We start from the raw sequence: 15,005 nt of genomic DNA, 5'->3' as shown, positions 1-15,005 counted from the left end.
ACGTGCAATTGTAGTAATTTGACTATAAAGTATTCAAGTTTACCTAGGATTGCATGACTTTCGTTTTGAATTGCATATTAAGGCGTTTCCACTGCATGGGTTCTGAATTTAGAAAGTTAAAAGTTTGCGTAAAAATAGAAAGATTTCACTGTATTTATGAGACCTTATTGCAATTGCGCTGTCTCCATGACAATGTGGCGTCCGTTATTAAGCCGGTACCTTTGAATCAATTAAGGCTGCAGCCAATTGATCACGCCAAGGTGCAAGAGGGGCAGGTGCTGGTGTTGGTCCGACTCAGACTCTGAATAATAGTAAGTAACACTAACACGTCGGACCCATTATACGGCGGGCAATATCCGGAGAGGGGCCAATGTGCGGTGGCTACACGGCTACGCTACGGCCATACATAGAACCGTTAATATTTTATTTGGAGAGCGCCTAAAAAAAGCTGTTTTATGTAAGAGCGCTTTGGACTTGGCGCCGACATTTCGATACCTTGGCGGCTGTACTTGGTTTTGCATCTGGTAGGGTAAGCCGATCCTCAGCCGGTGCGATGCCACATCATTAAATGCTTCCGCTTGTTCTCACAAGCATCCAAAAACACACAAACAAAAATTCTACATCCATGCAACGCACTGCGAGGGAGCGAGTGGGAGAGAGCCGCAGAGAGAGAGAGTGGTACAAATTTACAGCTGGCAATGCCGCCCCATCTCGCGAGAGTATAAAACAGTCGACGCAATGCGAAACTTTTTATTCGCTCCGAAAACTTTCAAAAGTGAACACCTCGTGCCGACCAAATCAAATCCAAAAAAATGTCTTTCGTTGGCAAGAAATTCAAGCTGGACAAGTCCGAGAACTTCGATGAGTACATGAAGGAGCTGGGTAAGTGTCCAAAACCAAAACATAAGTCCGCAATGCAGCGAAAATAGCCAAAATACGCCAAGATTGTTAAGAAAGAGCGAGAGAGGGAGCAGGGAGCGAACACGCCACCAAAATTGACCGGCCGGCATTTTTTTGCGCTAGTGTGCAAAAACTACAGTGGCAGTGGCATATCAAGGGAAAATTACTTCCCCTTTAAAAGTATTCGTTAAATTCAACTTCAAATTTAATGAATGAATTTCATTGTTAAAACGATTCACTCGGCGTTAAAAAATTGTATGCAAAATCCCGCCGCTGAATAAATATGTATGTATGCCTGTGTGAGATGAAAATCAATAGAAAGCAGGAATAGTAAAAGAGATGCACACAAGCTGAAAAAACGTGGTCCAAAATTTACAGTTGCGAATTACAGTGTAAAAGGTACAAAATCCGTTAAAGCTTATTTGCGGGAATCATAAACCCAAAAAAAAAAACTAATTAAGTATGGGGTCTGAACTTTGCTCCCCTTTTGAGTCACTTCTGTCTGCTTTCCATGGGACCATCATCATGACATTAGCTTTCGCGACAGGTGTCGTATATTTGTGTACTACATTTTCGGGGAAAGTTTCCCACTGGACTTTGCGCTGGCCTATACACTGTTTAAGCTGCGATCTTTGGCCTGTCAGTCTAGACCACACGAAAAACAAATTAAGATCATTTTAGACTTACAATTTTAGGCAAATATTTAATTATTAGTTTACATTCTCAAAATTTATTTTTCTACGAAAGTTCGAATTGTTTTTTAATACCCACGACTAAAAACGATCAATAGGTGATCTGGCTGTCTAGACGGCTCAATGGGCGTGTCAGGGGGATGGGATACATTTGGAAACCCTAGATGGCGCGTCGCTTTGAGGTCTGGATTTATTTACCGAACCTCAGTTCGCCAGAACTTTTCGCCTACACTTTGCGGTTTCGTTTCCAAGAGCCACGTACTTCTCAATTTTCATACCCAAACAAATCCAAATCAACCTGACGTTGGGGCCTCGCAGTAGTTATCAGCTGTCGTATATAAATGCGATAAACTATATGCCTATATGTGCCAATGGGCGGCACGATAATTAGGTGCGATTACGGTTTTTGCACTTTGGGCAGGCTGCCCTATCGTAGACCACAGTTCGTAATTGCAGGCTAGTCTAATCTATTCAAGGTTCTCCTGTCATATACGATGCATATAAATCGATCTCTGGTACAGTTGCTGGGTTCCCATGAGTGGAAACTTATCGCGCGACGGCAGTTGACACTTGACTCGAGGGGACTTGACAAAAGTACAAGCGCGTAAGGGGTAACTGATCCATACATAATTGAACATAATTGATTGGATCCCTTGATGGCTGAACAATGTTCTAGATTCGATGTAATACAGGTCAGAAAGAAACCATTTGATTGTTTACTCTAGCTGCTGGATCATTAAATTCTTAATTATGTGTTTGTTTATTTGCAAGGGCTGGTAACGATGAGAACTGAGTGCACAGAAAGCTTAAGAAATAAAACAGGAATAAGTTTAAGTAACAATGATTCATTGACTACATTAAAGCTTTAAATTGCAATAACTATAAGACCTTTAGAATCAACTACTTTATGGCAGTAAATGCAAAATAAAAATGCTTATAGGGCGCAATTTAAAAGTGTAAAACAGAAATGAGTTTATGTAACAATGATTCATTGACTACACTAAAGCTTTATATTGCAATAACTATAAGACCTTTAGAATCAACTAATTTATGGCAGTGATTATTAGCACACGATTTAACGACTTTTTCATGAGTAAATTGTTTGCCTATCTCTCAATGAAGTTATCGCCTGGATTATTTCTCTGGAACTAAAACACTTCAACCGTTTATGGTACAACAGTTCGAGAGACTTAATCCTAACCAATTGAAATTAATAAATTAGGCCCTATATCGAAAGATATAAATTAGTTAAGTTTAAACCGCATTTATATACCGATTTCTCTGCTGCAAACAACATTCTCACATATATACATATATGGGATGCAGCAGTGAGATAAGGTTGTGTCTCGTTCGATCTATATATAGAGGGGCTTGCCAATTGATAAGCCCGGAGACAGAGGAGAAGGCGACTGCCCGCATTGTTCGTTAACCTTGAGCACGACTTTTGACGTTCTGACTGAGGTCTGCAGGGAACTTCATGGCTCGGCTTTATTATTTTTAATTAAATATGATATGATTTGCATTGTGACCACTCTGGGGTCCCCAACATTGTTAGTCTAATTCAATTATGTGCAGTCTTCTCATAATTCAACATTCGTGGCGATTTTTGATTTCTTCCTTTTCCCTTCTTATACTTTTTGATCATGTCCGAATTCTTACTTTACTTATTCTTATACTTGCAGGCGTCGGTCTGGTGACGCGCAAGATGGGCAACAGCCTGAGCCCCACCGTGGAGGTGACCCTGGATGGTGATACCTACACCCTAACCACCACCTCCACCTTCAAGACGTCGGCCATCAGCTTCAAGCTGGGCCAGGAGTTCGACGAGGAGACCCTGGACGGTCGCAACGTCAAGAGCATCATCACCCTGGATGGCAACAAGCTGACGCAGGAGCAGAAGGGCGATAAGCCCACCACCATTGTCCGCGAGTTCAACGACGGAGAACTGATCACTGTACGTACAAATATAGACCATATCACCAACCACTCCTTACTGATTCAATCCCTCCCCCGCAGACCCTCACCATCGGTAACGTGAAGTGCGTGCGCGTCTACAAGGCCGTCTAAGCTGTCCATGACTGATCTATAAATATATTCATACGACTACATGCATTGCAACTAACTCAGATAGCCACTTTTATTGACTAACAGTGAATTAAACTAAACCAAACGGAACTGCACGCTCAGCCTAATGTTAATTTATAATCGCACCCTTACACCTGCAGTTGGTGTAGGTGAGATTTGGGTGACCCCCTTCTTGGAGGACCAATTACCAAATGCATTTGAATAAACTAAAACACTGAAGTGCTTTACAATTCTTGACTTTTTCTTTGGTTTTTAATACAATCGGGAGTATAATTAGGATAAGAAAAATGGGCTTAGCCACACCAATCAAAAATGTATCAAAATTATTAAATGTATCCTACCATTTTTTTTGTTTCTATACCCAATCGATTCTTTGGAATCTGTCCACGATCGCCATTTAAATCTTTCGCGTAGTGAGTATAGCTTGTGTCTTAATGATTAAAAAAAAAATAAATTTGTGTTGCAAAAAATAATTGATACTTTCCAAACAATAAAAGGAATCATGACTTTAAAATATTTTAGAGGAAGCATTTTTTCAAAGATTTTAACAAATGTTTTTATATTCTTGATGTTGTTTAAGCAATTGCAGGGTTTTAGAAATTTAAAGATTTTTTTTTGGTTTGATGTCTTTATATCGAGTTCAAGCTGACTTTTTTACCTTTGGTCTCTGTTATAAAAGTTGTTGGTCTTTGTTATAAAAGTTGTACTGTGATACGGTATTACGTTGTACTGCTTTCGGCATAACTTGAAAGATGCTTCTCTTCCTACGCGTTTCCGCTGTTTGGCTAATTAAGAAGAAAATACTATATCTTTGAGTCTTTTATATTGTGAATGAATCTGTCGAAAGCGAGTGTGTTCTACAAGTGTGGGTGACATATGTGGGAGTTGTGGGGCTGGCGCAGGCGCAGTTTTTATCACTGGAGAGTTAAAACGGCCACACTTTTGGCCGGGTTTTTTGTTAACACTCACCGTTTGCCGGCAGCATTAGAAACAACATACATATATTCATATGGATCCAAGTTGCGTCAGTCGGTAAATAGTAACCATTTAAGAGTCGGGCAATTAGAGGTCATAAATTGAAAATGATAGAACTTTTATCGGTTTGATTATTGTATAGATAAATGGTCTGATAACATAGATATAATGAAACCGACCCGTGGGTGTGAGTGAATTATATGCGTTGTGTGTGAGCGCTTATTGTGTAATCGCTGCGGAAAAAAGTTGGTCTACTTTGTGGCGTCCCCAAAATCAAAATAAAAAATCAAAGGTTCTTGTTATTGTTCTTGGCTGGAGCTTTCCAGTCTGAAAGCTCTCTTCAGTTTGTTGTTGCTGACCAAACGGGTTTTCAAATAGAGAGAGATCTCCACCTCGGTGTCAGCAAAAAAGCCGTATCACGCCATAGCCGTTACTTTGGAGCACTCTTCCCCACTCTCTGCACAAAAAAAAATATGGTTTAAATCTTATTTATTTTTGTGTAATTTTGATTGTTGAGTCATGGAAAAATATAATTTTTGAGACGGAATTTTTTAGAAAGTTTGTGTATTAAAAAATCGTCGGCTAAAAATGTTTTCACAACAGTTTTTCCACTTTATATTAATATTTAAGTGGAAAACAAATACATATTTTTTTCTGTGTGAGTTTTTGAGCGCGGGGAGAGTGGATCCCGCTCCCTGGAGAGCTGTTGTTTACAAATCGCCAACTGTTGGAACTACAGTCCTCACTAGATAGAGATGAAATGGGGCCTCCATCGATTCAAAATGCGAGGCCATCGATGAAACGTTTAAATAAATTGGACATAGTCAAAGATAACATAATAATTTCTTACCATGTTAGTTTATTTTCTGATTTGCCAACTGTCATATCAAATACTTATTAATGTTAGAGGGAGTACTGTAATCGCTTTCGCTCGTCGATTGGAAAATGGAACTTTTTTTGTAGCGCCGATCAGTTGAGATTCAGCCGTTGTCCACGATCGCCGTTCTCTCTGTCGCCTTCTCTTCGCTGCTACTGGGCCTTCCAAAAATTTAATTATTTCGGTTTTTTATTCTAACGTGAGTAGTAAGAGAGAAATCAAATCCAATAACGAGGCGGCATTCTCCATGAGCTAGTGCAACGTTAGCTAAAAACCGTGCTTGTGTGTGTGGGAGTGGGTTAAATCAGCCGCTTGTGTGTGATTGGAAGTCGTTAGACACTTTCCAGCGCCGACTTATCAGTAGACATTGTTTATGTTTATCCAGATTTCCAGCACGATATGGCAAGTGGCTTAAACAACGGCAAAGAATGAATAATTATAAACTAAACTTTGCCGATTACTATTTATGGTCATGCAAAAGTTATGTAATCGCCCTGAAATAATATGAATTGTCAAGTGCAAAGAGCGAAACAAAATCGCCTGCTGATATAGTACAGCTCCCACTCGAAACGGCAGACTATATCAGCCGATCTTAAGTAATCACTAATAAGATTTTCTAACATTTGGTGTTTCCCTGTGTTTGTGTTAGTTTGTCGATTTAAAGTTCCCAGTTTGTTTTGAACCTTGTCCTCAAGGTGAAATTTCTGGCGATAAATGAGTATGCTTATATGGAAGAGAGAGTCATTGACTACTCTAATGGCAAATTACCAACGAAGATACTACTAGTGATTACCAATGAAATGAAATTGGTGGAAATCTAGAACATCTGCCTTTGAATATGAATCGTTGATTCCATTGACAATTGCATAAGTATAGCAGAACTGCACTTGAGCAAACATTTGAGATGAAAATTAAGGTCAATATTGAAGCGCGATTCGCGGTTGAAAAGTAATTTAAATTGTTACCATTGCTTTTCCAAATAAATTCTATATTTGCATATAAATATTCTTAAATCTAAAAATGGAGCTTATATAAGTGTTAAACATCATAACAAAAACTCTTTGTATCAGCTAAGAATACATTCTAACTAGGTCTAATAAACTATGTTGACCTTACATTTTCCATGATCCTAAAACATTAAAATCATTAAATGATCACTGATGGAGTAATCAAAACTTATTTCATTTTTTTACTTTCGATGAATTTTCTTGTATGTCGATTTCGGTGTATATGTACACACCAGTTTTCAAAACCGCTGCACCTACACAAAAAGATTCTATTTTAGCATATCCATCAACAACAATGGTTTATAAATATCTTTCGATTGAACTGAAATCAGCTGGAATCCAAAACTACTATTGCCCCAGAACCGAATAGTGATCGTCTGCTTTCCTCCTCCCGCAGCTAAATTCCCACCTCACGCCCAGTCAGCATGGATCGCTCGAGTATCGCCGCTCTGGTCAGTCCGTACCGCCGGCGTCCGGGTATGACGGAGTTTGGTGCTGCCGCCCCGGCCGGCGGACAGGTGGGCCTCAAGGGCATTGTCGCCGGCGGCATTACGGGCGGCATCGAGATCTGCATTACCTATCCCACCGAGTACGTGAAGACACAGCTGCAGCTGGATGAGAAGGGAGCAGCCAAGAAGTACAACGGCATCTTCGATTGCGTCAAGAAGACAGTGCAGCAGCGCGGATTCCTGGGTCTCTACCGTGGTCTCAGTGTCCTTGTCTACGGCAGTATTCCAAAGTCAGCGGCAAGGTAATACAATCTAATACAATCCAAAGTATCTTATATCAAACATTAACAAAACATTTGGGCTTTATTTGGGTTTACACACAAATTTACTTAATGACAACCAAATCAGTCAAGTTGAAAACAATTTTCTTAAACAGTAGAGTGAAGCTTCTAAAATGTTATTAATCGTAAATGGATGTCCCAACTATTCCAAAAGCAGACTTGTAATTAATAGTATCTTTCTTTTAACAACAATAATCTTACTTAAGATAGGCAGTTATGAACATAGTTTATTTTATTTTTTATACATGACTGATTCGCTATTTTCTAGGTTTGGCGCCTTTGAATTCTTAAAGTCGAAATCCGCGGACTCTCGGGGACAATTGAGCAACTCCGGAAAGTTACTCTGCGGCTTGGGCGCTGGCGTCTGCGAGGCCATTCTTGCTGTTACCCCTATGGAGACAATTAAGGTTAAGTTCATCAATGACCAACGCAGTGCCAATCCCAAGTTCAAGGGCTTCGCCCACGGTGTGGCCCAGATCGTCAAGGCGGAGGGCATCTCGGGCGTTTACAAGGGACTTACGGCCACCGTTCTGAAGCAGGGATCCAACCAGGCCATCCGCTTCTTTGTGCTGGAGTCACTGAAAGATTTGTACAAGGGCGAGGATCATACTAAGCCGGTGCCCAAGTTGGTGGTTGGAGCTTTTGGTGCGATCGCCGGAGCTGCCTCTGTGTTTGGCAACACACCGCTGGATGTGGTCAAGACGAGGATGCAGGGTCTGGAGGCCTCCAAGTATAAGAACACTGCCCATTGTGCGCTGCAGATCCTGAAGAACGAAGGACCTGCCGCCTTCTACAAGGGAACAGTGCCGCGTTTGGGACGTGTGTGCCTGGATGTGGCCATCACCTTCATGATCTACGACTCCTTCATGGACCTTTTCAACAAGGTGTGGGTGTAACCGCTGCTGCAGGTCTTGCGACTTAGTTATTTAGTTCATCCCTTACCCCAAAACCCAAACTTGCATTTCCTTCTCTTACCCATTCACCTAGTCGGCTGTTGCAATAGTTTCTAGTATCGTGACATATTCCAAGAAAGCATTTTATATACACTGTATACTCATTATGCGTATATAGCTATAAAAATTATACAGCTTGTTTTAAATATTGAATTAAATTTGAGATGTCTGTTGGAAATTTTGTTCTGAATTTTAGTATACTGCAGGAATATTGAAACGCCATCGAGATGCAGAAAACTGTTGTTTAGGTCAATGGATAAAAAATATACGTATTATCGTCCCTTTTAAAAAAAGTCAATATTTTAATTTGTACTATATAATAGTACGAACTTTTCTGGTATGTTACTACAGATAGATTATGCTAAGTCGAACAAGTATGCTTAGAATTTATCTTTCACCAAGAAATGGAAACGGAATTGTTAAGTAGTAGACTTAAATTAAAGATAGCTCAAGACTAACGTAAGCAATCCCTAATTAGCACCATGGAATATAAACTTGATTGCATAACAGTCAGTTATGGTTGTCTTTAATTGCAACTAATAACAGATAGATTGCTTGCACCATAGATTAGGACAGATTAATCTAGTTTTAAAGTACAAGGCATTTAGCGCACCACGTTGAGGGGAATCGAAGCGTTCTTGCTGCTGACAATTCGTCCTAACATCTCATCGAGTGGAGCTCCCAGCTCCTGCCAAATGCATTTGCCGATCAGCGAGATTTCCTCGAGTGGCGGTCGGAAGGCCACCAGCAGATTCAGGCATATACCATCCGTGTTTTCCTGCTCCGAAGGGGAGTGTTCCACACTGAGCAAGCCATGTGGCCGATGCTGTGGCAGCTCTGCGCCAAAAATCTCAATCATAAACTTGCGTAGCGTAGAGTGCAGGCTGCGATTCGGATGCAGTTCCACCGTAGGGAAGTGGTGGGCATTCTTTTCGCTGACCAGGATATTGAGGGAGTTGTGGGCCCGCTTGCGAGCGACTGCCAAAACACGAAGATAATTCCGCTTGTGCGAAAAGCGTGTGGGCAGTATCCTTCCGTGCCAGGGCGAAGGGGTGATTGCAATCTTCTGCCCCTGGTGGTAGGCTCGTCCAATATCAATGATGTTCAGTATGTCGTTTGCCCGAAGCGGCACCTCCTTGGGATTGCGCACCCATTTCGCCTGGATGGACTCGGCATCCGCATCCGCTGGTGTTTTGAGCCGACCGCCTGTAATGCGTCCCGTGAGCACGAAGCGAAACCAAGAGCCACCAGCCGCCTCCACGGCCAGTAGGGTGGTCAGCTCGGCATTCAGACCCGTCTCCTCGAAAACTTCCCGGGCGGCTGCCTCCGTGATGGATTCACCCCGCTCCATGCGGCCGGCGGGTAAGTACCACTTGCCTGGTCAATAGAGTGCAACGTTAGCGGGTTCTTGAGTTGTGGTTTTGGGTATCAGGGTATCGGGGTATACCATGCCATACCCCATCCTCACCTGCACAGCTCTGTTTGGCCTCCTCGATCATGAGCAGCTCGTCGTGCTCATTGATCAGCACACAGGCCACAATATAGGTGACCGTCTGGCCAAGAATGGGCACGAAATCGGAGGTGGATGAGGGCTGTACTCCCTGGGCCTCCGCGGTGGCATTTTGTTCTTTCAGAGAAAAGTCACACAATTCCGTGGTGATGTCGCCCAGATCTTTGGCCTCCAAGACACGACGCACTTTCTCCACAATCGAAGCCATCCTGTTTTGCTAAGTAGACGACGACAACGAAATCTACATCATTAGAAATTCAGGGTACAACTGGTATCGGAAAAAACTCACTTTTAGCGCTGAATTTCAAGGCGGCTGACTCAGTTTGTTGAACATGCTACGCCCAGCAGTCGGAATAGTCGAATTCTCTGCATATATCTCCGGCTCTATATATGCAAATTACGAATTGCTGGGAGTGCTGTAGGAAAACAGCGCAAAACGCTTTAGAATCGTGGCGAACTCAAGAACGGACTGTATGTGACTGACTGGTGGCTATGATGCCCAATAAAATGGCCAAGACGATGGCAATCAACTTTTTTTGTTGTCGCTCCACACAGGTGCTGCGGTGGCCTCTATTTCTCGCTATTTCTCTCTATTCTCTGTATTGATATCGGAATGGATGTCAAATAAGCCGCTCGACGGGTTTTCTTCGGGAGAAAGTGCATTGGAATGTGTCTCCGTCTAAGGCCAGCTGTTCGCTGTTCTGGTTGGTACTTCTTAGCCAGCTTCGTTTATCAATGGGTAATTACTTATTGCACACTTATTTATTGCACTGCCATTTACGGCATAATTGATTTGCAAGAACGGGCAGGAACAGGTAATTTTGTTAGTAAATACAAGGCAGAGTGGCCAAAAAGCAGTCTGGCAACGCCGTTGATTTGTTTACCTTTATTAGTATGACCCTGTGACCAAAATACCTCCTATCGCTTTACCCATCTAGTATTAAACGGTGAGCCTGGTCCCACTCTTAAAATTTAAAATCACCCTAATCGTTGCAAAAATTTCATCAGCCAACAGACACTCGACTTGTTTAATATCTAACCCCTCAAATGCGATAATGTACATGTCATATGGTAATTTCAATGACAACATGCATTACTCAACCTCGCAGCAAATTTAGCCGACAAACAGCAAACAGGCGTTGCGCCATAGATTAATATTAAAGCGCATCGTTTATAAACATCTATCCTATGGACATATGGACGGCTGTGTGTGCGTTACTGAGCAGGAAGCCACGCTGATTGCCAGCAATAAAATTTGAATGCGGAAATTTCATTGTTTACCCAAATCGATCATCATTAAAAGCATTGCTGTTGCCATTCCCGGTTGCCATTGCAAAAGTGCCAATTGCTCCGAATCCATGGCGTATACTTAACGTGGGCGGAGCTGACAGTGGGTATGTGGGTGGCTCGACTCCTGGTAATGGGCCTGCAAACTCAGATGCCTGGGTAGGTAATTCAATTTTGTGCAAATGCTTGATTTGCCATTTAGCTGCGAGACCTAATCCAGGGCCTTGAGTTTTGTCTACACAGAGCCAATACTCCAACGAAAATTTGGTAATTGAATAATGCCTTGACCTGGTTTATGTTAGTCGTTTTAATGGTTAGGTTACTGACTTCTAAAAAATCATTTTTTATTATAAAAACTTAGTTATAATATTAATTATTAAATATTTTATCACTAAAGAATTCATATAATATTTTAATTTACTAGGGATTTCTTACTTGTTTCATTTTGGCATTTAGCATTTTAGTTTATGGTTGGATGGTTTATGGATGCTTAAAATTGTACGTCTAAAATCAGAAAACAGAAGTTCTGTATAACTTTAATAAAATACCCTTAAATTTTAAAATGTTTGTTTTGTTAGCTTTAAAAATTCTTTCTTTATTACTTACAACATATGTTGTGTTGCACAAAACATTTAATAACAAACAAACAGATAAATGAAATAAAATTTCTCCCCGTGCTTTTCCATTTCTTCGCTGACTTCCTCTTAGGCATACTTTCTGCGCTTTCCACCGTCTCCTCGACGGCGCCTCAACCACAGTTCACATAAGACTTTTGTCATTATATTGTTAATTTGTTTTAGTTGTTTTTTAATTTCCTTGGAGAGTCGCAACCTCGCTGAGATGTACATGCGTGAGGGCTTAAATGTAGTGGTGTCCTTGTTAGAATTTGGGGTGTTGTAATGGTGCGGATGTGGGCTTCTGTGGGTGTGCTAATGTACTGTGAGTGGATCTCTGGTAATAACGGCTAAAGTAAAATGCTGATAAAGTGGCGAATGTTTTGGAATGTGCGAGCGGATTCTGCTGCGTGGCTGCGATGACAGGCAAAAGCGAACACAAAACGTTCATTTCCCACATGCACCATTATTCGTTGAAACCCGTAAATTTCACCGAAAACGAACAGCAGCAACAGCAGCAGCATCAGCAGCATCAGAAGCAGCAGCAACAGAAACAGCAGCACCAATCCAAGAAGCTGCTTAACACAAGAATAATGTTTAAAATGTTTATTATGTGTGCAAGTGACGCGAGCTTCGCTTCTCATTCCTTGGCATCTTCCTCTCTTAGATGACAGGCCCAAACGAAACACCAATACGCACATATAACTTTGCACTCCCAGAAAAAATGGGTGCTGGTGTTGCAGAAAAGAGCTTAGAAAAATGTTATCGTAAAAAGCTATGGTAAAACAATTGGATAGGATATATAAATATCTTAAAATGTTCAAAATTAAAACAGGCAGTTTGCTTTTAATAATAGAGTATCCTATGTATTGTATATTAAAACAAAACAATATTAATCTTTATTTTAACAATAATTTGGCATTAAATCATAAAATTAAATACAGCTACTCTTTTCTTACCGCGATATTACAAATACCACGCGCTACAAACGAAAACTAAGAAGTCCTGTGAAATTGGTATTAAAAAATATATAAAATAGTAGTAAAAAAATATATAAAATATTTGTATTTAAAAGGCTTCTAATATAGTGCTAAAGGATCTACAGATTTGTATTTTGTTGTCACTCATTATTACTGATCATTTTCGATTGTGGTCAACATTTTTGTATGCCTTAGAATGCTGACATAAAACCAATATTGCGTAATGAGCATTATGCCTGAGACCACTTTACAAATTCGTAAGCCCTGCACTCGAAACATTCTGCTGTGCTGACATAGAATCCTCAATCATGCGAACATGAAATCAAATCCTGACTGCGTGAAACCGCTTTGGGTGCGAAACACTGGGTTTTTGTTTCTCTGTGCGCAGACATACGAACGCTGTACAGAACATATATAGGTATATGCTTAAATATATGTATTTACATGTGGCAATGTTGATTTTCGTTGTGCCAACGCCGGATGCGAAACAAGTAGTCCAAATAACCCGCAATAAGCTTTTGTCACGATTAACAGGGCTTACGCAAATGTGTGTCTCTGTGGTGGAAATATCCTCCATACCCCCTTTTTCCCCCTTTTGCCCCATTCCACGCCACTGTTTCCAGCATAATTACATGCACGACATGCGTATGTGCGTGTGTGTGTGTGTGGGTGCGTGGGAGTGGGTGCGTGTGTGTGAGCCATATTTTAGATTAATGATGGCGTCGACTCGTATTAGGCAAATGAAGAAATCGACATCGACATGCGGTTGAGGACAAGGTGAGCTCACCCCACAGGATCCCCGGGATCTAGTGTTTAGTCCTGGATTAGAATCCGCCGGGTTTATGGCTCGTCTATGGCCCCATCCTGTGCGATGTGGTTTTCGCAGCACTTCCGCAACAAATTTGCCACAACAATAAGTGCATATCATTATGCTGATTTAAGTGGCCAACCCACACGTACCCATCTATAGCGAGTTATTGTCCGCACACCTGACCCCACCACTTTCAACCATGCGCCCTCCTCTCCCCCCCCCCCCCCAAAAAAAAAAAAAAACACCCGCTCACAAATGTTTGCTACACGGGATTCGCGGGTCTGAAGCTTATGGAGGTTCTGGAGGTCCTGGAGATCCTGGAGTCCCTGGCCAACGTCGTGCATGCAAGTGGGTACATAAATCTTTGTTTAAAGACACATGCACAATGTAAGTTAAATTGGCAATAACGTGCTTTCTTTTATACGCCAAGCTCACAGCAACACACACATCTGCGCCCACAGGTGCGGTCAACCAAATAGCAATCGTGAATTTAGCCCATAAATACAGTCGGCAAACTTTCCCGAGTCAAAGTCTGTGTGTGAGTAGAATCAGTTCAAGTGGTAGAGATACTCATATCAACGTATTCTATAACTAAAAGTTTTCAGTAAGTCTTATTTTAAGAGTGCGATGGTTATACCACAAAGTTTGTTATTTTAGTCCCGAGTCAAACTTTTAAAAGGGGAATACGAGTTGAAAATATTCTTCTTTAAATGAATTTGTTTAGCAAATTAAGTTATGTTTGTTGAACAGCAAAGATTTATTTAAAACTGTACGACAAATAGTCCTCGAAATTGAGTTGTCCCGGTTGCTATAACGTGTTTACCCTGGAATATTATCACTCATAAGAAAACATAATTAATTATTTATGTTTATGTTACCCTGCCCGAAAACCCTTAAGTGTGCGCACCAGTGGTGAAATAATAAAATGTTCATTCACAGCGCTATTATTTTTTCCGAAACTGTGCCCAAACATACAAACCTACTGTCGTACACTCACCGACATGCATATATATGCAGATGTAGATGTGGCCGTCTACATAACGGTAACGGAACCTTGTTTGCAAGGAAGTAACAACCTGTTTTCACCCCGTACTTCGTGGGTTTTCGCCGCGAACGGGGCGGCAAAGGGGGCGGTGGGAGGCACTAGGCCCCCGCCCACTGTGGTTTTTGTTGCTGTTATGCTTTAATTATGCCCTTGTCAAAAGGTGGGTCTGGGTCTTCGGCCCAACATGTCCGTAACTCTGGCCCTCGGCGTCCCTTTCTCTCCGTTTTTGTACGAGCGGATACAAATTTACTATATGGAAGTGGGGATGTGCATATGGCAGCGTGTGCGAAGGCTGTCCCATAAAATTCGGGAACTCACATCATCGATTGGAAATAAGTCGAAAAACCTGCAGCATCATCAATGCATCCTTTTGAAAACCGCTTTTCTTTCCACCGTAGCTTCTCATATTTACCCCTGTCAACAAAAACAAAAAAAAAACTAAACCAATAAAAAAGTTTCTCTCGCTCGCCACTGGAGCT

General features: G+C 41.4%; 3 protein-coding genes across 7 annotated transcripts; 2 read left to right on the top strand and 1 right to left on the bottom strand.

The window, feature by feature from the left end:
* Positions 1-724: 724 nt before the first annotated feature.
* Positions 725-3,907, top strand: LOC128253651 (fatty acid-binding protein, muscle). The gene is made up of 3 exons (XM_052982246.1): positions 725-882; positions 3,275-3,546; positions 3,609-3,907. Exons 1-3 carry the CDS (start codon positions 813-815, stop codon positions 3,657-3,659), a joined length of 393 nt encoding a protein of 130 aa, XP_052838206.1. The 5' UTR covers positions 725-812; the 3' UTR covers positions 3,660-3,907.
* A 698-nt stretch (positions 3,908-4,605) lies between these two features.
* On the top strand, positions 4,606-8,457 carry LOC128253499 (putative tricarboxylate transport protein, mitochondrial). 3 transcript variants are annotated; one of them, XM_052981944.1, is made up of 3 exons: positions 4,606-4,709; positions 6,934-7,287; positions 7,595-8,457. In XM_052981944.1, the coding sequence occupies exons 2-3, from the start codon at positions 6,962-6,964 to the stop codon at positions 8,220-8,222; spliced, it is 954 nt and encodes a 317-aa protein (XP_052837904.1). In that variant the 5' UTR covers positions 4,606-4,709; positions 6,934-6,961; the 3' UTR covers positions 8,223-8,457. The 3 variants fall into 3 exon arrangements, with proteins under 3 accessions (XP_052837904.1, XP_052837896.1, XP_052837913.1); XM_052981936.1 differs by lacking the exon at positions 4,606-4,709 and adding an exon at positions 5,604-5,728; XM_052981953.1 differs by lacking the exon at positions 4,606-4,709 and adding an exon at positions 5,783-5,931.
* Positions 8,458-8,783: 326 nt separating this feature from the next.
* LOC128253463 (8-oxo-dGDP phosphatase NUDT18) lies at positions 8,784-10,654 on the bottom strand. 3 transcript variants are annotated; one of them, XM_052981890.1, is made up of 4 exons: positions 10,274-10,654; positions 10,079-10,205; positions 9,748-10,006; positions 8,784-9,656 (listed from the first exon to the last, which is right to left on the bottom strand). In XM_052981890.1, exons 3-4 carry the CDS (start codon positions 9,995-9,997, stop codon positions 8,884-8,886), a joined length of 1,023 nt encoding a protein of 340 aa, XP_052837850.1. In that variant the 5' UTR covers positions 9,998-10,006; positions 10,079-10,205; positions 10,274-10,654; the 3' UTR covers positions 8,784-8,883. The 3 variants fall into 3 exon arrangements, with proteins under 3 accessions (XP_052837850.1, XP_052837840.1, XP_052837832.1); XM_052981880.1 differs by having other exon boundaries at positions 9,748-10,030; positions 10,079-10,654; XM_052981872.1 differs by having other exon boundaries at positions 10,079-10,654.
* Between the last annotated feature and the right edge of the window lie 4,351 nt (positions 10,655-15,005).

This window comes from Drosophila gunungcola, chromosome 3R, assembly GCF_025200985.1.
Source record: "Drosophila gunungcola strain Sukarami chromosome 3R, Dgunungcola_SK_2, whole genome shotgun sequence".
Lineage (NCBI taxonomy): Eukaryota > Metazoa > Arthropoda > Insecta > Diptera > Drosophilidae > Drosophila > Drosophila gunungcola.
The sequence above is the reverse complement of the archived record's forward strand: the minus strand, read 5'-3'. Positions and strand labels throughout refer to the sequence as shown.